This window comes from Pleurodeles waltl, chromosome 9 (genome assembly GCF_031143425.1).
Source record: "Pleurodeles waltl isolate 20211129_DDA chromosome 9, aPleWal1.hap1.20221129, whole genome shotgun sequence".
Taxonomy (NCBI): domain Eukaryota; kingdom Metazoa; phylum Chordata; class Amphibia; order Caudata; family Salamandridae; genus Pleurodeles; species Pleurodeles waltl.
In genome coordinates this window covers 459,200,939-459,224,099 of record NC_090448.1, presented here as the reverse complement: position 1 = coordinate 459,224,099, position 23,161 = coordinate 459,200,939, and the positions used below count along the sequence as shown (strand labels likewise).

The 23,161-nt window shown below is 43.2% G+C and overlaps 1 protein-coding gene across 5 annotated transcripts in view; it reads left to right on the top strand.

The window, feature by feature from the left end:
* KLC1 (kinesin light chain 1) overlaps positions 1-23,161 on the top strand; it is a 377,498-nt gene that overhangs the window by 288,401 nt on the left and 65,936 nt on the right. For all 5 annotated transcript variants that reach the window (XR_011198745.1, XM_069207275.1, XM_069207276.1 and 2 more), the window contains exon 12: positions 15,574-15,682. Coding sequence is in view for 4 of the 5 variants with exons in the window: in XM_069207275.1 (XP_069063376.1) it covers positions 15,574-15,682 (109 nt within the window). In the remaining variant the exon portion in view is untranslated. The remainder of the gene's footprint in view (positions 1-15,573; positions 15,683-23,161) is intronic.

The following is a 23,161-nucleotide window of genomic DNA, read 5'->3' as shown; positions in this document are numbered from 1 at the left end:
AGAGAAAAGCTACCACCAGAACCAGTTTCAAGTGACCACAAAGGAGAGGGCCGCTCATTTCTCTGGGCATACACCTGGGCAGGCACACAGGCTCTGCTTATGGGAGAAACGATTTACCCATCTTGGATTTCAGGAGTAAGGTTAACTGTTGGATTGTTTGCAGTACAGAAACTGCTGAAAAAGTCAGCAGCGTGGCCAAGAGTCCACCCGACCCACTAACCATTGCCAGCTATTAATGTGGCACCCCAAGCACCCTCCTCAGAACATTCTGTGGACTTGATGATAAGAAAAGTAATGAACCTGCTTCTGTGACCTGAAAGGAGCTCTGTAGGATTGGGCCTGCTCCATCTTGTACCCAGGACAAAGAAGTAGACGACATGGATCCGCTCGCTGACATCCTGTGTGGTTGCAGGGACGCAACAAGCTGCAAGAGACCTTTTTCCTGGAGTGTCCACCTGATCAGATGCAACTGGACCTGGACCAGATCATGCTGATAGCCTCTATTAGTCTCAAGTGAGCCCTGACCCTGAATGTGGTCTCTGATGTCCTGGAATCTTGGCAGTGTCTAACTGTACATCTCTTAGAATCTCTGAAAAGCTGTGGAATGTAGAAAACGTTTGACTTTCAGCTGCCAGAGGACCTACTATCTGAGCCGAACCTGTCAAGGTACAACTTCCCTGGGCTGAAGCAACTGGTTTCTCCTGCTTGTATTTTCTCCACAGCAACAAATCCATTTTAGCAGGTCCTTGTCAAGAAAGTTTCTGGCCTCTTTGAACTTCTTGTCAGATCGAGCCTGCAGCCCTGTCCTGCTAGAGAATTCTGAGCGCCAAAAAAAAAGGCTAAGCCCGAAATAAGAAATCTTTACCTCACCCAGCTGAAGCAGTTTGTTTTCCATGTCAGAGACAAAAAGTAAAATCTTTGACTGGGACAATTCTTCTCGGTGTAGCTGATGTGCTCTCCCTTGCGGTTGGCCTGAAATCGCACTTAGGTACTGGTTACATGCTAACAATACCTTCTACTGGTGCATTACTTTTTTTGATGCTTTTTTACCTTAGATCTTTTAAAATTCTTATCTCTTGTCCCATTATTGTTTTGGTGTAATTTTGTTTATTTAATGTTACTTTTTTTATTGTGTTGTTTTTTACTTTTTGGCTGTTTCAGCTTCTGAATGGTTTACACGTTTTCACCAAATCAAGCATGTCTCCTCAGTGTCATAGCTACCAAGGGTTGAGTTTTAAAGTATGAAACCTCTGCCTGAACTTAACAGGTTAGTTACATTATTGCTTATGGTGGACTACCATTCACCCCAATTAATAAGTCAGTTTCTTACAAAGATTCAAAAACTGAAATCGAACCTGAAGTGTACCTGAGATCATACACTGATGTTCCGCCATTTAATTTTTCCTTCCGTCTTACCCTCGAGTAAACTTCCTAACAGTGGCCAAGAAGTTATTTTCCATATCTCACTTCCATGTCTCCCACACTTCATAATGTCTGTTTTCACTGTTTCCAATTAAAGACATTAATATGTCATTTTCAGACTCAATGCAGTGAGGCCATAGTGCATGTGCACATCTCGTTCTCTCATATGCACAAGCATGTAAGTGACCAGTTGGAAATGTGTCTATATATGATAGTAATAGCCCCTAGAAAGGTCTTCCTTTTAGTATGTTTGGAATGGATGCAAAATATTGCTGCATATCTCCTGAAAGGAATGGATGGAACAGTATTCTTCCTCTACTGAACTCCTTGCATTAGCTGTGAGGAGAGTGCAGTTGAAGACATTATGCATTGGTGCACTAAGACTTTCATTTTCTAGGTTTTTCTTTATGATGGTCAATTCTCGTTCATCATACCCCTTTACATTTTCTCAAGTCCTGATTCTCAAGTTTCTGATGATTCCACATTTTCATAAAGTGTTCACAAAATTATGTATATCGTCATGTTTATTTATCTGGGCAATTAATAAGCATATGCAGTACAGCCAGGAAGACAAAATCAGTTTTTTCTCCAAGAGTCCTGTTTTTTTCCAGTTTTACTAGATTTGAGTAGATTTTGTACATTTTTACTGCATGTGTATACCTTGTAGCATGTGAGAACCTTGTTTAGTCTGTCAGATCACGTTGGAGGTCTTATTCCATATCACAAACATAGTTCTTTTTCAAAGCTTCATAATAGTACTAAGTTCCTGTGTAGTTTCAAAATATAGTTTCTTTAATTTCTTCCATCTTACATTACAGTTCCAACACAGCTTTATATCCAAACAACCAACCAGCCAACACCAACAAATGTTTCGGGGTAACCCTCTTTTTCAAAAGTGAAAAAAATACATTCCAAACACACAAAAAAAAACGAAATACATAAAATCTTCATTTCTATCTTCAAACAAGGTAATATTTGATCATATCTTCTACATTTCAGTTTTTCTCTAAACCGTTTTACAGACCTTCTTTTTTTGTTTTTTGGCTTCTGGCGATAACCTCATAGAATAAGAGAGGAAATGCCAATCTGCGTGTAAACCAATCAACATTAAACATGTCAGTCAATTCACATATTTCATTGTCTTTCTTCCACCAATGAAACAAATTATGTAACTTCATTTTTCGTACATGTAGTATAACTTTTTGCTGCTCTCCAATACATTCAGCTTCTGTTCTGACAATATTCTCACTTCAGTGTTAGTCCATAATACCTTTACTTCATTATTATTCTTATGTATTCAAATGATTTCATCCAAAACGTATTAACAAACAAATATATCGCAAATCAGTAATTGCACTTATGGCAGAACCTCATTTCTTTTGTAGGTCACCTATGAGAACCATACAAAACATAAGCAAATTTACTCATGCTTGCTAGATTCAAGTAACCTGTATATTACAGATAGTTAATGTAACCGTAGTGGCAGAGTAACATTTCACTATTTGACCATTTTTGTCTTGCATTCTGACATATCAATTTAATGTGTAAAATCTTCCTTCAAGATAATTTTTACATTAAATCCTACATAAATTTCACATAATGATTTATTCAGTATTGTAGAAAGTTATCACTCACCAACAATATTATCACTAAAACTCAAGTCTTTTCCAATAGGAAAGTTTTCCTTTTACGTTCATTTCTGATGGATGCTTCTACCTGCAGATTCCTCACCTGTAGAACAAACTGTAGCTGTCAGACTGGATTCGGGAAACTTCAAAGCAACAAGGTTGCCGGTTGAGGGCGCTGGACACAGTCAGCCCCAGAAGTGACATCTGGCAACGCAACAGAGGCCATGAAGCCCCCGTCCCAGCTAATCAACATCAGTTCCCTTTTTTCCATCCCTTTGGCGCAGTTCTGGAGCTTCACTCTCTAAGGATTCTCCTCAAAAATATTTTTTTTCAGTACCATGTCCTTTCCCAAAAAGTCTGGGTTTAAACCCAGTAGGGATTGTGAGGGACAGATGTTCATTACGGACTCCCATGCAGTCTGTTTATGGTGCTTAGGATCTGACCAACCAAAGTCTTGCTCCTCATGCTCTGTATGCTCCCCAAAGCCATCAAGGAATGGGAGGCCAAACTCTTCTCCTTCTCTTCCTCTTCTTCTTCTCTTGTGCCACCAGGAAAGTAGGCCTAGTTTACTTCCCCTATCCCACGCGGTGCCTGTGGGAAAGCAGGTCTCCCACTACTTTCTTCTGGCCTGGAAGGCCATTACTTTGGACAAGCGGGTCCTACAAATTATACAAAGAGGCTGCACTCTTCCCTTCCTTCAGGATCTACCTCCACCCTCTCGTTCACCTTCGAAACACTTGGCCATTCTGCAACAGGAGGTGGCGACTCTCCTCGAAGGAGCAGTGGAGCTAATGCCAGAGAAGCAAAAGGGCCAGGGTTGTTACATGTTTCTTCCTGCTGCCCAAGAGGGATGGCAGTGTGCATTTGATTTTAGACCTCAGGAGCCTGAATTTTTTCCTCGAAAATAAAAAGTTCAAGATGCTGACCATATCTCAAGTCCTACTGGCATGTCCCTGGACCAGCAGGATGCATACTTCCACATCTCTATCCTGCAGTCTGATTCAGAAGTTCTTGCTGGGTTGGTTCTACACACTTCCAATTTGCCGTACTACCCTTTGGTTTGACATTAGCACCTTGAGTCTTCACTGAGGTTTTGGCAGTGGTGGAGGCCCATCTCAGACAGTTGAGCATCCTCATAGTCTTGTAACTAGATGATTTGCTCCACAAAGCCAGCTTGCCAGACATGATGCTGCGCCACCTACAATCAACAGCATTCATTCTGTTTGATCTGAGCTTTTTGACCAGCGACCCCAAATTTCACTGTGGCCCTTTTTAAAAACTCAAGTTCATAAGGTTGGTATTGGACTACAATCATTCTTTGTGTCTTTCCTCTGCCACAGTAAAGACATTCAAGAGATGGTTCCATCTTTCCAGAAAGGCAAAAGAGACCTAGTAATGAGCGTCCAGCATTTTCTTGGTCTGCTAACTTCCTACATCCTTCTAGTCACCCACTGATGTTGGCACTTGAAGGCCCTGCCGTGGTGTATCTGCAGGCAGTGGCTCCAGTTCAGGGGAGACCTTCCGGACTCCATCATGATCTCCACCAGCATTCGGTGAGGTGGCTTAGTGGGGGAACAAGGTGAACCTAACTCATGGGATGACCTTCGCTCTTCCTCCGGCCTGAACTACTGTAGTACAAAAATGCTTCCACCCTAGGGTGGGTAGCCCATCTAGAGACGAGGGACCTCTGGTCTCCGGAAGAGTATATGCCTCAGATCAACTTTCTGGAACTGTGCAATTCGTCCGGCGCTCAGGCCTTCCTCCCCTCCATTGTGGGTTGGTCTTTCCAGATCTTGACGTACAACACAACTGCAATATGGTATGTGAACAAGCTTGGGGGTGTAGGGTCTCACCTCCTTTGCCTGGCAGCATTGAGACTGTGGTCTTGGACACACTTCCAAGGGATCTGGCACACCACCAATCATCTAGTGGGGTCTCTGAATGTCAGAGCTCACAGCTTCAGCTGGCATTATCTTGCCAATTACAAGTGGCTACCTTCTGCTGGAGGTAGTCGATGACATCGTCTCCCATTGGTGCACTCCTCAGGTGCACGTACTTTCATCCTCGGAAAATGCTTAGTGCTAGCAGTTCTGCTCTCTTCATTATCTGTTGAAGGAAGCCTTTGGGGTACACCTTTCAGTTGAGGTGGAACTTTCAGCTGCATTTCACGCCCATGTCCCAAAACCCTTGATTCGTTGAGTTCTCCGGAAGATGCGCCAAGACCGATCCCAAGTTATTCTCATTGCCCTGGATTGGCTTAGAAGGGTGCAGATCTTCGGCGTTTCCCTGCATGGAACATGCTTCACCTTCCACTCAGGCTGGATGGTCCTTGTTCTCAATCTCTGAGACCTCCACCTAGATGCTTGGGGATTAAGCAGGGACAGATGAGCTCCTTTTAGCTGCCACCCGAGGTGGTTGATGTGCAACTCTGCTTGTTCTGGCAGATGGGGCAACTTTGTAGCATGGTGTGCAGGCAATGGAGTGGATCACATGCAGGCCAAATTTCTCAAGTGTTGCAATTTGCGCTTTCCCTCGATCAAAGGGGATGTGCCATTGGCACTGTGAAGGGTTATTTAGTCGTCTTGCCTGCCTTCCTCTGTCTGCCGGATCCACATCCCCATTTAAATCCCCTATTGTCATGTTTTCTTAAGGGCCTGACCAATCTTTTTCCTCCAGCTCCCTTTATGGTTCTTCAGTGGGACTTAATTCTGATTCTTATCTTTTTGATGTGGACTCTGGTTTGAGCCTCTTTACAATTGTACCTTTTGTATATTGACCCTTAAAACTGTGTTTTCTCCTAGACGAATCAGTGAGTTTCAGGCCCTTAGCTGTTGCCTTCCTTTTCTATACCTTCTATCCCGATAAGTTGGTGTAGTGAACCAAGGCTGCTTTCCTCCCTAAGGTCATTATTGCTTTCCATCTTGCCCAATCCATCAGGCTTCCGAACTTCTACTCTCTACCTCATCCTACGAAAGAGGAGGAGCGGTTGAATTGGTTGGATCCTAGGCAGGAGGTTAATGTCTGGACTGCAGCAAAGATTTTGGTCGGATGACCAGCTCTTTGTTGGTTACTGTGGTGCCAAAAAAGGCAAGGCAGTACAGAAGTGGATCATCTACTGTATTAGGACTTGCTACGCCTTCGCCACGAAAGAGCCTCCTAAGGTGAAAAGAGCCCATTCCACCACAGCTAAGTCCACGACTTCTGCACTCACTCTAGGTGTTCTGATTGCTGAAGTCTGTTTGGCAGCAACGGGGGCTTCAAATCAAACTCAAACCATCATCTAGAGTAACATGCAGAGCTCCCAATTGATATTTAGATTAATTTTTGCAGCTCTAAGTTTGTCAATCCAAAAGGTTTTCACTCTTTCTTAACCTTAACAATGTTTTATCTGTCCTATCCTTACAAACCTGATCTCACTTATGTTAGATGTTGTGTGTGCCCCCCTAAGGTGTGCAGCTATAGGCTACTTATTGCATCCTCTATCTTTACAGTTCTCAAATGCTCCCCCATTTTTATTTTTTGTCTTGTGGAACCTGCATACTGTAAACCACAAATGATTAGATAAACACAGTTTTTTTGTGGTACAATTTATAAAGGATATAATTTCATACGTCCTGTTATTATGTAGAATCCAACAAATCTTCAGCAATTGAAATTCCACCATTTGTAACATCCATTGGGTATGCTGGGGAGCCAGTGGCTGCCCACTAACTGTACAAATTTTTTGTGTAAGGTATATATAAATGTGTCACTCTGACTTAAAATCGTTTTCAAAGTCGAAGCTTGGGTATATTAACTTTTGGGACACTGGTTAGATATTTTCTTATATCTCTATCTAGGTTTATATAGGCCATTGTTTCTTCATATGTTTATAAATGTAGTCACTAACCACGCTAAACATAGTGATAAATCTTGGTTTATCATTCTTCAATTTCAGAAGTTTCTTATTAGTTTTAAAAAAGACCTGGGGCCAGATGTGTCAATGTTCCATTATGCATTTCCTAAATAGCGAATTTTAGGTAATTGGTATTTAGGAAATGGAATGTAACAAAATAACGATTCCCTAATAGCGATTCCTATAGAGTCGCAATTGCTATTAGGAAATGCGACTCCATTAGTTCCTATGGGCCTTCAGTCCTATAGGTGCGAATGGTTTTGCATTTCCTAATTTGCAATTTTGTATTAGGGAATCGCAAACTAAGAAATGCAAAACCAAGGGTGCCCTTCGGTGCACCCCAAAAATTATTTGTGCACATGTGAAGTGCCCACATGCCCTTGGGGCATGTGTGCACTACATGGCACTTTTAAAAACGCATTTTTAATGTATTTTAAAAAATTGCACATGTTTACCATCAACTTGGAGTTGATGGTAATAGCATTTTATAAATGCTCTTTTCGGATTTAGGAAATGTTTAATACATGTGCTTATGAAATCGCAAATAGATGATCCCTATTTGCGATTTCATATTTATGTAAATGCAAATTGCGATTCCCTATTTGGAGTCACCATTTTGGGGGAATCTCAAAAAATTGTGATTCCCTAAAATGGGACTGCCAATGCCCTCATACATTCAGACTATTTTGCATTTGTAAATGGTGGAATTTTGCGTTTCGCACCATTTGCGAATGCAAAATACTTTGACACATCTGTCCCTAAGTCGAGATATATTTTTTGCTCTTTTCTCGACGTTCTCTATTACTTTCAGAATGTAGTAGCTCCTCTGGATAAATTAATCACCTTAGTTGCTCTTCCTTTTTGTACTTGCATTCAAGGCTTCAGTTTCTACTAGCTCTTAAAAATTCCCCATAGGGGATATTGCCCTTCTGTTTGCTTGAATGTGAGATCCTGCATGTAATATTGTATTCAAGGCTTGGTTTCCTAAACATCTTAGATAAAAAGTCATATTGCCACATACAGTTCATTATCTTAAAGCACTATTTCACTCTGATGAAATTCCAAACTTAAAGTTTCATTATAATCATTTCCAAACGTAAATGAATAATGAATGTCACCTTGAAGAATCTCTTACTCTGCTTAAGTTGGTTTGTGCCCTGAATAAACTATGCCTCTTATGTATCACAATTCAAAAGTGAAAATGAAAACTAAGCTTGTTATGAGACTCCAGATGATAACTTTGTCAGCATTGGTTTGGCTTATATATGTAATTATATCATCTCAAATTAGAATATGGATTTGCTGGCACAATAACACTGAATTTAGCTTTGGATTTAGTTTCTCATTTTCTCCATTGGAAATCTTAAGGTCTGTATTGGGTACTAGGCATTATCCAAAGAGGACACATGTTTTATAAATATATATTTATAAGTTGATCCTTAAAAGTAGTAAGTGGCAGAAAATATTCTTTATTCCTAATTTTAATGCCATTCCTCCCATTTTACGTAATTATTTTTTTTATTATTTAAAGAACAAAGATGTGTACAGGTATGAATGCTGGAAAATCATAAATCTAATCACATGACCTAGTGAAAATGACACAATAGTGCTACCCCTTGATGCCCCTTAGCAGGACGCTGGTACAAACCTAACTGTTCGCCTGGCTCTTGAACTAATGGAAACATGTGTTTGTATATTATTTACCAAGAAAAAAATGAAAAGAAGATAAACCAGCATACAGATAATCTAGTGATCATATACATTCAAAACCTTTTCAACTATGGTGTTATAGCAATCGTGACAATTTTTAATATAGAACAGTTACACTAGATACTCCCACATATTTTGTCAGAAGACTGTCATTTGATAAAATCAAGCAATTGCACACACAAGGATTGTCGTGAAACAGCAGCATCATTAGTTAGACACAGAAATTTTGTTAAGCAGTAACAATCTGTGTCCACTGATAAACATTTATCATTTCTACATTATGAATATGTCAGGCCATCAAGGAACTTCAGGCTAATCTAATCACACTATGTGAAAGCCTTGATGTAGGTTTGGGAGGGTTGTAGTCTCCAGTGAGTTCCAACATGCTGTGAGTTAAAGTATCCAGGGAATACAGATTCCGTGAACAGGGAGGTTTCCATATTTGATTGAAAAAATGTCAGTTTAGTCATTACCTTTATAATTCATGAGTAATAATAAACATGTTGTTCAACCATTTGTCAATTGTCATTGCTTGGATGCAAGAGAAACTAGGTAGAAGGATTTTGCATATGCTTATTTCCCACAAGGTTGTTGGACTCTAGCAAAAATACAGAAATTTTGTTGCACAGAACATGTTGCTAAGTAGGTTTTTGGTTTTAAAATACCTGTCCTGCTGTGCATCTTTGAAAAGAGATCCATTTTGAATATGCAGTGTTTTGCATTATAGAATGGTGAGGTAATAATGTTTTTCTACATGTCTTAAACGTAAGCGTCCTTTTCATTAATTTAAAAGTTACTATATTGTATTACGATAACATTATATTCTAAGCAATATTTCAATAATTACAGTATTCAGTCAACTCGTGTTACCGGAAAGATGCCATTATTTGAAAAGGAGGTGGTCATTCTTCCCTATTACATTTGTACTATTTCCTTTCAATACTGTTCCGATTTAGGAATATTTTATCACTAAAATAGGCCGATACTTTAATCTAGATTTTCTGTGCTAAGATCAAGAAACTTTGTCTAGCTCAAGCTAGGACATTAAATTCAGGGGGACCACCTCTAGGGCAAGATAGTTCGAATGACTGAGTTGGGTGCAGTGGAATATAGTAAATAGTCTAAAAGGAGATGGTTTTGATTTGATTTGATTGATTTCTGGACTAGCACTGCAAGACCACAGGCAAATGTTCAAGGTGGTGTTCCAATCTTAATAGAAACCCGTTGGAATCTGTAGGCAAGAGGTAGCTAAGTCCTGTATTCTCAAACTGGTAGCCAACCTGCAGGCTAAATCTCATTACTGTTGAACCATGTGGATTTGGTGTCCGAGTATTTGTAAGCTTGACTTGGATTTTACCAGGTCTCCAAATAATTGGTACCCTGTCAAAGGTTGGAGCGAATAAGGAAATCTGGCTGAACAGATACGGTTAGAGGCAGGTAGATATTATGTCCATATAGCTGTGAACTGAAGTCAGCCTTAGCACTACCCTAAGGCTCCTCACATTAATCTGACTAAAGGTAGTGGTCCATAGTAACATTAACAATTATTATTTGCTGCATTGCTGTGATTCACCTTTATGGCACTAACCTACATTCTGGTCTGTAATCCCTAATCAGTAATTATAGGATCTGTTGACATGTCTTTGTGCCTTCGGCATAAGCATTAAAAGGGCACTGTGGCTTGGAGCGCAACATAGGTTTTGGTTGTAAGTTCCACCTTCAGTCTAGTTAGTAGTTGATCTTGCACAGAGACCAATATTCATAATTTTCAAGATAAAACTTTGGGTTATGATATGTGTAGACTCCCAGGCTTTGAATGTCCCATAAAGCTCACTAGAGTACACAAATGTACCTGAAAGCTTTTAAAATATTGAGAGTGAAAAAATATTTAATGTAGCTTAATCTCTCCTGGTAGGCTTAAAGTGGTAATCATATGCAGTGTGGGTGATGTGAATTCTTAATGTCCATAGCTGTTAATATTTAATTTCATGTTTTGGATTCAGAACCGGGCCTACCTTTTCTTGCTTGAACAATTAATGAGAATACATTTGTTTATATTCTGATTGTCTGCTCCAAAGCTTGCTTGGCATTCTCGTCGACAATCCAGTTTTTTTCTGCTTACAATATTACGTAGTTTTAGATGATGCTGCAAAGCAGGTTTAGGTGTGATCAGTGGCACTACATAAAAAGCAAAGTGTTTTGGTTCTCAAGAAGTATGACCAGCAACTTTCTAAAAAAAAGCAGCCACACCGATTGTGACTTGATTAGACCACAGGTTTCTCTTCATTGAAGTCTTGTAACTTACAGTGACACTTATGTGGGTCAGAAATCAAGATCTGATATGCCAGTAATAATATAAAATTAAGATAAAAATAAGGAGAGAACTACAGTGTTGGAGGAAGAGTGGATTCAAGTTCAGACAAGAAACCAAACAGCTTTTGGAATGGAGATGTGCGAAAGGGAGTTTGAATGACTTAGTTTTTCATGCAAATATTAATTTAACCTTTATGTTAGAGAGGCAAAACGAGAGAACAGACATTTTAAAGGTGTTATGATGTATTTGCCTAACAAACTACATAAGCACCGAAAATATACAGATACAAATATGGCAGGAGAGCGCAGTCTGAAAATAAATGATTTAGTACTGCCTTTTAACTCAAGGTTCCTCGCCATGAAATGGATGCATTAGTGTGTTAGATGATTGAAAGTAAGATCAGTTACTCATCCAATTGAGTTTGGCAAAAGCAATCTGATACTGTTAATCTGGTGACTAATTAAAGACGTATTGTGTTTAAAATTGTTCAATAGTTTGTTAACATTCTGTACAAGATAGGATTATTAACACAGAGTCGGAAAACTCATGCAATGATTGATTAGAATTGGCTAACACAAATCTAGATATGCGGCAATGAGGGTAACTAACATACTAGATGATGGAAAGAGTAGATATCTGTGCCCAGAGAACAAATCGTGCAGAAAAGATTGGCAACTAATAAATGTCCATAAACTGAATAATAACTCTCAAAAATATTTCAGCAAAATTACTGGTAGCATAGACTTAAGAAGTACTGCATACATTTATTGATGGCTACTAAGGGACAGGGATTTGCTTTGTCAATGCTCTTTTTTCATTCATTTTAACTTATTATATTTTCTACATTTATAGGTGAATGATTTGTGCTTTTCAAACTGCACTACCACCCATATGTTTGTTTTAACTGTGATTAGTACTAGGTCCTCATTTCAAGATACTTGCATTTCCAACTGTAGGATTTTCAGCCTCCATCACTTGTGCTGAGTAATGTGATAATATCTCAGGTGGTATTACCTTGGCTGTTTATTTCCACACGTTTGCCAGGTCAAACCTTGTGCAATTTGTTACTCTAAATGGCTCGTAATTCGTGGAACACCTCTAGAAATAAGTGGGGAAACAATTTCTACAACTTTGCCCCATTCCAAAGGCAAAACCTTGTAAAGGTGTGGTATGTCACATCCTGCAATTATAGATCCATGTGGTGTTGCTAATTATGAATGGGAAAGAGCCTCATGAAATTTGTAATCAACTTGAAGTAATGGTTGTAGTTCTTTTTAATGTGAATCTGCTCACCCGGTAGCTTAGTTCAAACTTTTAAAATGTCACGTCTTGAAAGCATCTTTACCTGTAGTTGAAAGAAGCTCACAGTTTGTATGGCCTGTGTAACTAGGAAAGATGTATTGTCAGTGCAGTTTGTACCACATTTGCTACTACACATTTGACAATAAAATTACAACTTTACGTGTGTAATAGCCCAGATATTCCCTTCAAATGACAATGTACTCTGGTGGGAATCATGTTCCTTCTATGTATGCGTATTTCACACCTAGTAAGTGATTTGGTTGGATTATTCCACTACTTTTTAAATATGGATAACAAAAACATATGCAAATTTCTTGTTTGTAAAACAGAGCTGGGAATGTAACTTAGAATAAACTACATGAAAATGGTAGAATAGTGACACTACCAGGGGCTGGGTACGAATGCACTGATGTTTTATCCAACAGTGCAAACGGTAAAGGCTTTCCCTCCTCTTTCCTTATTTCTCCTCTTGTTTCCAACATTTGTAATACAACATGTGCTATTAAGCCTACTGCATGTGTTCCAGACAGTGAGGGTAGCTCATCACAGTCAAATCTCAAGTTCTGGCAGTGTTAATACACAACATTTCAACTTCTAGCAATCCGTGAAACTAATCTTGTGTGAGCTGTCTTTTGCATGACCCCTGAATATCTGCTAGGCGGATCCATGAAATGTGTTCACTTTGTCATCTTTGTATTACACAGTAACCTCTTTTACCCCTCCATTATTCTATTCAATACAACTAACGGAGTCACATGTACACCGTTCAATTAACTCCCACTGCTATACTAATCCACCACTAATCCTTTTGGATTACGGAGTAGCGAGCTACTCCCCGAAAAATGCTTTGACGCCTTATCAAGGGTAGTAAGAGCTACATATATACAATTAGAGTATTTTGCAAGAATAAGGTGGGTACCACACTCACCCCTGCAGTAAATGTTAGTCTAAATCTGTTGTATGCCAGCTGTGCTTTGAAGTACTGGCATCATCTGGAAACGCAGTGGCTTGTTCGCTAGTTTTTGTTTATCGGTTTGTCTCCTTTTGACATCATGTAATAGTCAACAGTGCAAAGGACTTTAGGGAGTAAAGTCCTTGTGGAGTTACTACCACAAACTTGATGTGGAAATGGAGGTAGCATTCTTTGGCAGTAAGCCACATAGTTGTGTACTGTTTGGTAGTAGTAGGGAGCTGGATCAAGACTGATTTGCATATAGCTGGGTTCGAACTGGGGTGACGTGGCAAGCAAAATAACGATGAATTAAACACAGATCTGTGACTGGGGGTGAGTGCTTGAAAAGTTTCAACACTCCGTCCATAATTTTTTTGTGTGATATTGCCTTGTGCGCCCTAAGTGGCTAGGGTATGCCCAGACGTGGGTCCCTTGCTTGCTGCGCCACTGGTTACAAGCTAGCCTGGCTGATGAAGGGTGATAGCCTGAAACCGGGCCCAGGATGCTTGAATCCTGTCCAGGGAGGACCTGGCTTGGCAGTTCGGGCTGGACTGCTCCCTGTGGGACCTGGGTCAAGACTGATTTGCATATAGCTGGGTCCGAACTGGGGTGACGTGGCAAGCAAAAAAACGATGGATTAAAACCAGATCTGTGACTAGGGGTGAGTGTTTGAAAAGTTTCAACACTCCGTCCATCATTTTATTTTGTGATATTGTACTGTTTGGTAATGTCTAGTTTGCACAAACACGAAATAAATACAAATTGTAAGAATGCACCCCCTTATGCCACTGGGACCATTCGTTGTTTGCAGGTGCGCTGCCAAAAGACTTCCATGTTCTCTCTACTTCATCAGAAAGCTCTTTTGGCGGTAGTGGGGACAGAGAGAGGGAGGACCAGCATGAAGAAGTGCTTTATTTTATTTTATTACTTAACGTTGAATGTTGTGCTTCTAGCTCAGAAAACAGATTAAACTGTAGCTTATTTGACAAACATGAACCAAAAAGGGGTACAGCCACGCTTCTGTGAAGTAAACTGAGTAAAAATGGACAGCTGGTGAGTTTTGAAAGTGATAAAGTCTAATATTTGATCTGAATGTAGCAAACATTCTTTTCTCAGTAATGGTGCATTTCACACAAATGTATTTGCTTATAATTTTTTTATGGGTTGAACTGTTCAACTTCACCATGTTATGAATATTTGCAGTGTGCCCAGACTTACTGCCAATATGCAGTAATCAGCAATTTACTGGAGGTGGCCATCATCATGCCTGATTGCCCTAATATGTCAAGGATTATTCCCAGTGTCTGATCAAACATTGTGTCCGGGGTGGCAGTGGCATGCCATGGATGTGCCCAAAATGTAGACCGATATTATAGGGCTAGTTTGGGCTGCATTGCAGCCTCATTCCATAGATGTCCCCAATAAGAAAGGATTTACAACCAGTACACGCGGGGCAGGCACCAACACACACACACACTCACACACACTCTCACTCTCTCTCACACACACTCTCACTCCCTCACACACTCTCACTCCCTCACACACTCCCTCCCTCACACACTCTCACCACCAGCGTATAGAAATTTCAGGCCCCCCTGAAAAGTACACAGAGGCGGCCCTCTCCTCCCAGGGCAACCGCCTACTAGTCTTGTTGAGGAAGGCCCTTGGAGCTCGGCTGCCCCCGGGATTCAGTCACAGTCAGCCTCCAGTTTTACTGGCCCTGGAGAACCAGTCTTCTGAAGGAAGAAGGGATGGAGGGGGTAAAATCATAATCTGCAGGAGTGGACAGGCATGGGTAAAGGCATCATGCCTCAAGTAGGGCAGTTTGGCTTTTGGAGTCCTGTGTCTGGTGGGAAGAATTCTAAATTTGCCAAAAAGGACAGGTAGGTGATACATGCCTGGCCCAGTTGAAGTAGAGCAGCCTCCCAGGCCCGAGGAACCAGTGCCTGCAAACTGACGAATCATGAGTCAGATCTGAGATATGGTGGTGCAGCCTGACTGTACTTGTGCAATGTGGGTGTTGTAAAAGCCTGTTAACCTTGACTGCCTTTGGAGAAGGAATTAGAGCATGCTAGGCTGTAAAGGGAATGCAGGCCAGTGCATGCAGCTCTCCTCCTTCACTAGGTTTGGGCTTAGAGAAACCATTGATTCTGTAATACTGTGCCAGTTGTAGTTCACTGTTGTACACTATCAACTGTGTGTGTGTCCTAGGATATGCATCTTGTTGCACAGCTGTTTTTCATAAACATATTGTGATGTAAACATCATTGCCTATCACAAGATGTGTCCAAAGCCCTGCAAATTACAAACTGTGCAAGGTGTGCTCTTAAATTTGAGTGTCTTTTTACAGTCCAACCGTGACAACTACACTGAAGAACCTTGGGGCACTTTACAGACGCCAGGGAAAGTTTGAAGCCGCCGAAACACTAGAAGAGGCAGCAATGAGATCTCGTAAGCAGGCAAGTCTAAAACAAAATTAAATGTGTATTTCTGGTTTGTAACATTTCTACGTGTTGTATGTTAATTTGTTTTCTGTACAGTAAGCCATGCAAATTACACATACATGGTCCTACCCAGCGCTATCTTGGGAACCTGTTAAGTACTAAAACATTTCATGTTTGTAAAGGCTGGTTGTCATAACTCTTGGTGTGGGTCCTCACCTCTTGTCCTATATTTCTAATAAAATGTCCCTATTTTGCATTTTCCCTGAAAGTAAAGACCGTCCTGAAATTAGCATTATACCTTTATTTAGTTAGTTGCTTCTTTTGTATACACTTATGGCAATAATTAGCGCTCTTGTGTCTAAAGCACTCTGTGAGGTTCATCATCTCTAGCTGGTAATAACAGATGGTATTGTAACCCAACATATTGATAGTGTTAATGGTACAGACTGTGGTCTGCACGCATGGTAACCTTATTTCCAGGTTAAAACATATTTTTTGTTCTAATTTTTTTAATATTTATCTGCTAGAGACTTCTAGTTGCAGATTCCTTACCTTAGAATTTCCCCCAGATGTCAGTCTGTATCCAGAGATTTTTCTTGAGCAGTTCCCCTGCACGTCGTTAGGTGGCGTCAATCAGCTCCGCGTTTCGCCTGCATTGTTATTGACAGTAACTAAATGCAGTTATGTAGTGTGCAGAAGAGAGTTGTCTGGTCCGAATATGTATTTTGCCCACATTCATTTAGTGGTGCATGTGAAATGTCTTTTATATGTCATGTGTTTCAGTGTGCTTTTTAGAGAGTGGGGTCACCAAATAGTGCTCTCTCTTTTATTGTCCCAGTAAGTCCTTGTTTGGGCTTTATTTTGATACGGTGGATTAAGGATCACTTTCAAACTCAGGAGAAGCAAATTTCATGCGGCTTTAACAGTAAAAGAATCCCCATCGTTTTGAGCTTAAGCATTTTTGGTGGATTTGGCAAAAAGGAATTAATGTGATATTGCTAGCTTTGATGAAGAGCCATTCTCCATCAGATCATTCTCTGGGTCTGTACAGTCTTCTACTATGTGATAACCCCACATAGTGCAACCCTGTATCCCCACACTCCATGGTAGGACCTTTAATCTACACCCACTTCCACTTCACCTGCCACAGCACATACACCAGCCAGTCCCATCCCTAACACACCACAGACACCACCCTAACAAAAACACCAACTCTCATGTGCCATTCTCAACACGCTCACTACGCAAACACACCACTGAGATTTGGGACCTTACTTCCACCCTCAAACCCAATGTTCTCTTCCTCACTGAGACCTGGACAACCTCACTTCAGCCTCGACATTGCGATATCCGAAGGATACAAGTTCACCCATCATGATCGTATCAACAAACCTGGCGGAGGAATCACCATCATACAAAAATAATCCATCCAGTGCACCACCACAAATGACATTGCCCAGCCATGAAACACTTCAGCTTTCGACTTCGAACAGACAACATAATTATCATCAGTGGCACCCTCGCCTACTGTCCTCCAGGACCACGTCTAGCCTTCTGCAACGTCATCGCTGACTTAAGCTCTCCCCTCACCATAGGCTCCAACAACTACACTTTCCTTGATGACCTTAACTTCCATCTCACATGACATCAACACTGCCAGTCTCCTCAACAGACAGCATGAAGAGTATCGGACTCACCCACTACAAGCCCATGCACACTGCAGTCAGCAAGCTATACCCAATTTTCACCTCCAGCCACCGCATCTGGTACAGCCACACCACAGAACTCACCTGGACTGACTACTCCATCGTCCACTTCAACATCATCAGCTCACAGACCTCTGCCCCAGTCTGTCCAATGCCCATATCACAAGTGGGGCAAAGTCCCAACCCATCTCCTCCAGCGACCTAGACCAGAACTTCAGAAACTCCAACAGTTGGATCACCAACTGCGTCAACAGCATCACTCCTATTGACAACAACATCCACAGAAGTTCCACTAAGCAGGCTAGGTGGTACAGTGAAGGCATCAGAACGGCTAAAAAAACACTGTAAAGAACTGGAAAGGAGATTGTGCACCAGCAAGGACACAACGATAAGACCGCCTTTAAGACAGCCTTTATTCTTTACCACAGATAGTTGAGAGATTTGAAGTAAAAGGCTTTAGCCTCACGCATCGAATCAAGCTCCAATAACAGCAAAGAACTCTTGGACAGCGTCAAAGAATTACCTAACTCTTTAGCTACAACAAACAATATTACAGGAACTCTGCGACAACCTTGCAGATTATTTCCATATCATGATTGCCAACATCTACAGAAACATCAAACCCCAGCCCAAGGGCAACAACTTCAAGCTACACAACGACCCCGCTACCACCACAGACATCCGACTAACCGAATGGCACCAGCTTGTCCCACAGGACACACCTCTGTTTATGAATTGGTCCAATCTGGTTCCTCGACTGACCCATGCCCTCACCACATCTTCAACCTAGACGAAGGCAGAATCAGACAGGTAATCACCACCTGGAAACACGCAGAAGTCAATGCCCTCATAAAGAAACCATTGGCAGACCCCAGCGAACTCAACAACTGTTGACCAATCTCCCTGCTCCCGTTTTTGGCCAAATTATTAGAAAAAGCCATCAACCAACAACTCACCTTGGGGGGCCTGGCCAAGCAAGATGTCAGAGTAGACGTGCCTTGCCGGAGCTCCGCACCGCAATAAAATAATCCTTCAATTATTCTGTACACCCACACAAAAATCTGGCTGCGATCGGCAGTGAACCGATGAGAGGCTCCCCGGAACCCCCCGGAGAAAATAGCTGCGGTGGTCAGCGGCGCCGTCCAAAGATGCGGAAGGGAAGCACACAACGGGGTCACTGTGATCCTGAGGGGCAGGAGGCCGAAAGACGGGGGTGCCGTCAGCCAATGTGCAGTGGGCCTGCAGAGTGGAAGCCACCTGCATGCACTATCACGGCGGCCCGGACACAGGAGGAGAATGAGCAGGGGTAGGGGGCAACTGAGCTGGCGCCCCCTTGACAATAAATATACTTTGACACCTCGTGAGGCCCACAGACATACCTCGCCTACGCCCCACCTCTGGAAATATCACGCACCGACCGTGCGGACACCTGGAGGTCCCCCCACAGAGAATTATTGACTTGCCGGTTCGCCATTGCGGGGGACATGCCCTAAACCCCCGCACTCGGGGTGCTGCCTTATTTCAGCCCCAAACATCATACCTATCCACAGGCGGCACCACAGGCATGTGGGACGACTAACCCCATGTGCTGTGGCCTGGGAGTGCCGGTGTGCAGCCAAATAGCTCGCTGCATGTGTATTTAAGGCACAGGACACGTAGGTGCTAAATTTGCAACATAACAACTGAGCGCTGCAGGCGACGCCCGGCCACAGATGCAGAGCTGGTGATGAATAAGTCAGTGAGGGGCACCCAAACCAATAAAATTATGCAATACATGGTGCATGGATGAGATGCGCAACCCCCCTCACAGAGGGAAAATGCTGCCCCAAAGGACCAGGAGAAGATCCAATCCACTTCTGAAATCTTAGCAACCATCCATGGAACCCAGGCAGCCCAGTAACCAAAAATGGACTGGATGGCTATGGACATTAACCATTTGCGCCTTGATCTTGTTAAAATGATTTTCGCTGGGACAAGCCCACAAATTGCTGGGCCCGGAGCCGAAGCCAGTGGCCCCACCTCTCACAATATTTGTGCGTTTGTTCAATCACATAGATCAAAACCCAATCCTACAATATGTTCGTACAGATGGACCCTCCCAATATAAAGCCACACCAATCCAAAATTTACCCGGATTACACCAGAGGAGTCCAGAAGTGCCCACGGGGCTTCCTGGAAGTCAAACGGAGAATGAGCGAACGGAATCTTAAATATAGTTTAATCTTCCCAGCACATCTCAGAGTACAACATGATGGCAAGCCCCTCTTTTTTGAGACCCCGTAGGTTGCAGCTGACTGGTTCGACTGGATGGACCGCAATGGGGGAGAACAATTCCATGAGTGGAGAGATTACCGGTGTAAACGCAATGAAAAACCCAGCATTTCAAGAAAAGGCATAACCTCCACAACAAGATTTCTTACAGACCCAACTGACAGGCCGCATAGCTGTGGCCGAAGATGGCATATTACAGTTTGAGGGGTCACTGATTCAAAAGCAGAACCCTTTTACTCCATTGAGCCAGCTCCCTTAAGCCTTAGAAGAGAAAGCATCAGTGGGATGAACTCCCTCGAACACTTTGAGTCTGACCTGGAATCATGGGAGGCATAAGCATGATGCGACCTGATGGAGGGCATATTCAGAATGTAATACTGTGTGCTATCCAGATTATCACTGCATGGGCTATGTGGCACATATCCATCAAGATAGACATGGTTTTATTGGGTGGTAAAGAGAGCTGAGGCGAAGGCAATCAGGAGCCCATCTATGGGCGTGCAGCGAAGAGGGACCGGACAAGAAATACACTGAACAACTATTATCCCTACTAAGAATATTTAGCCTCCGAGATGGGAAATTGAGGCAGGGTTAAACGGCCTCATGAAGACGTAGTTGCATCCATGGTGAGGAGAGTCACTGTAGGAAGATGGACTGGTGTGTGGTGGGTACCTATGGTACTTACACCTTATACTAGGTCCAGGTATCCCCCCTCTTAGTGAAGTATAAGCAGTGTCTAGAAGCCAGGCTTTCTAGAGTTAGCTGTGGATGTGCAGCCAAGGCTTATCTAGGAGACATGCAAAGCTCATGCAATACCACTGTAGTCCACAGCACTTACACACATGAAAGAAAACACTCAGTTGTACAAAAATAAAGGTACTTTATTTTTGGCACAAATCACCACAAAATACTAGACAGGTGACCCACCCGTAGGCGGTAACAAATACACTGAATATATACACTAGCAATCAGAAATAGGCATAGAAAAGGTTAGAAAACAGTGCAAACAGTAATAACCAATAGTGACCCTAGGTGGAGCACAAACCATGTACTAAAAAATGGAATGCGAGCAAGATACCCCCACCTAGGTAAGTAAAATGTGTAGAGGGGAGTTGGGAATACTAGACCCACAAAAGTAAGTAGCACAGTACCACCAAGCGAACAGGAATGCAGGAGTAAAACACTGGATTTTCCCCGAACCACCCAAAAGGAGGAAAAGAAGAAATGAAAGACCCAGAGTAGACAGCAAAAAAAACAGCGGTGGATTCCTGAAGAAAGAAGACCTGTGGAGAGAGGGGACCAAAAGCTGGGAATACTAGACCCACAAAAGTAAGTAGCACAGTACCACCCAGCGACCAGGAATGCAGGAGTGTAAAACTGGATTTTCCCCGAACCACCCAAAAGGAGGAAAAGAAGAAATGAAAGACCCAGAGTAGACAGCAAAAAAAACAGCGGTGGATTCCTGAAGAAAGAAGACCTATGGAGAGAGGGGACCAAGTCCAAGAGTCACAGTGGAGTCCAGGATAAGTAGGAGGTACTACCCACCCAGCTGTGGATGCAGGTGTTGGTCGACTGTACTGAAGAACAGGTCAACACTGCAGCCTTCGAGCTGGAAAAGTGTTCCAGATGGATGCGGAAGATGTCACACGCCGGAAGGAAGATTGCATAGGTGTGTCGGTGCAGGATTTCCACCAACAAGCCTTGGCAAAGGCAAACTCGCGGTTACTGGGAAAGAGGTGCTGCCGGGGATCAGCAAGGCCCAGGAGGACTTAACTCGGGAGGGGGATTCACAGGGGACCCTTAGCACCGCAGAGTCCACAAGAGTAGATGCAGCACCCACAAGAGTCCCCCAGGACTGGGACACAGGAGTCGCTGAAGGAGCCCACGCAGCACTACAAAAGAGGATCCCCTGCCGCAGGAGAGCCACGGAGGAGGCTGTGCTTTGCAGGGGGGAGAGCTGGGGGCTGGAGCTACATGTCACCTGAAGATCCCTTGGAGGAGATGCTAACAAGCCTTGGCAGCTGCACGAGACTCATTGCACGAAGGGTGCTGTCCAGTGTGGGAAGGCAAAGGCTTACCTTCACCAAAGTTGGACAGCTGGCAGAGAGGACCAAAAGGACTACTCCGGACCACCACCATGATACAGGATCCATGCAGCTCAGCAGGAGCAGGGATCCACGCAGCTGGTTGTCTCTTGTCGTAGCTGTCTGCGGATGCAGGGGAGTGACTTCTTCATTTGAAGGGAGTTTCCTTCTTCTTGTGCAGGCTGAAGAGTTGCAGACTTCTGAGGATGCATGGCGAGGAATTAGTTGCATAGCTGGCAGGAGCCCTGCAAACAGTGTTGCTGAAGAGTCCTTTCTTCTTGAAAGCAGCTTGTCGGGTCCTGGAGGTTCCAGTCGCAGTTCCGGAGGCCAGAAGTCGAAGTGAAGGTTGCAGAGGAGTCCTACTGGAATCTTGCAAGCCAAATCTGAGGACCCACCCAAGAGATAGACCCTACATAGTCCTGAAAGGGGGCTTGGTCACCTAACCAGGTAAGCACCTATCAGGAGGGGGCACTGACCTCACCTGCCTGGCCACTCCGGTGCTCCCAGAGTTCCCTGTCAACCTTAGAATCAAGATGGCAGAACCCAGGAACCCTCTGGAAGAGCTCTGGGCACCAACCCGGGTGGTGATGGACAGGGGAGTAGTCACTCCCCTTTCCATTGTCCAGTTTTGCTCCAGAGCAGGGCCAGGGGGGTTGTGGGTCCCTGAACCGGTGTTGACTGTATTATGCACAGAAGGCACCAAATGTGCCCCTCAAAGCAAACCAGTGGCATGGGGAGGCTACCCCTCCCAAGCCAGTCACAGCTATTTCCAAAGGGAGGAGGTGTTACCTTCCTCCCCCAACGGAAATCCTTTGTTCTCCTGGGCCTGACCAGACCAAGCAGCAGGAGGGCAGAAACCTGGCTGAGGGGTGGCAGCAGCTGGGCTGCTTGGAAAAACCCTGTAAGACTGCTGGTAGCAATGCTGGGGGTCCTCTAGGGAGACCCCAGAGTGCATGGAATCATACTTCCAATACTTGCAACAGTATTAGGGTGTGATTCCGACATGTTTGATACCAAACATGCCCAGGTTCTGAGTTACCATTATGTAGCTGGGCATAGGTAGTGACCTAGGTCCAGTACATGCATAAAATGGCACCACCGCACTCACAAAGTCCAGGAAAATGGATATGTAGTTTGTGAGGGCACCTCTGCTAGTGCAGGGTTGCCCTCACACACAGGGACCTGCACTCTGCTCTCTGGGCTGAGAGGGCCTACCATATGAGTGACTTATAATGACCTGCAGAACCCTTTGCATGGGCTCCTTATGGGTGGCAGAATAACTGCTGCAGCCCGTAGGGATCCCTAGGAGGCCCTGGGTACCTAGGTACCATATACTAGGGACTTATATGGGGGACCTGTATGCCAATTGTGGGAAGAACATTTTTAAATTTAGAGGAGAGAGCATAACTACTGGGGTCCTGGTCAGCTGGAAC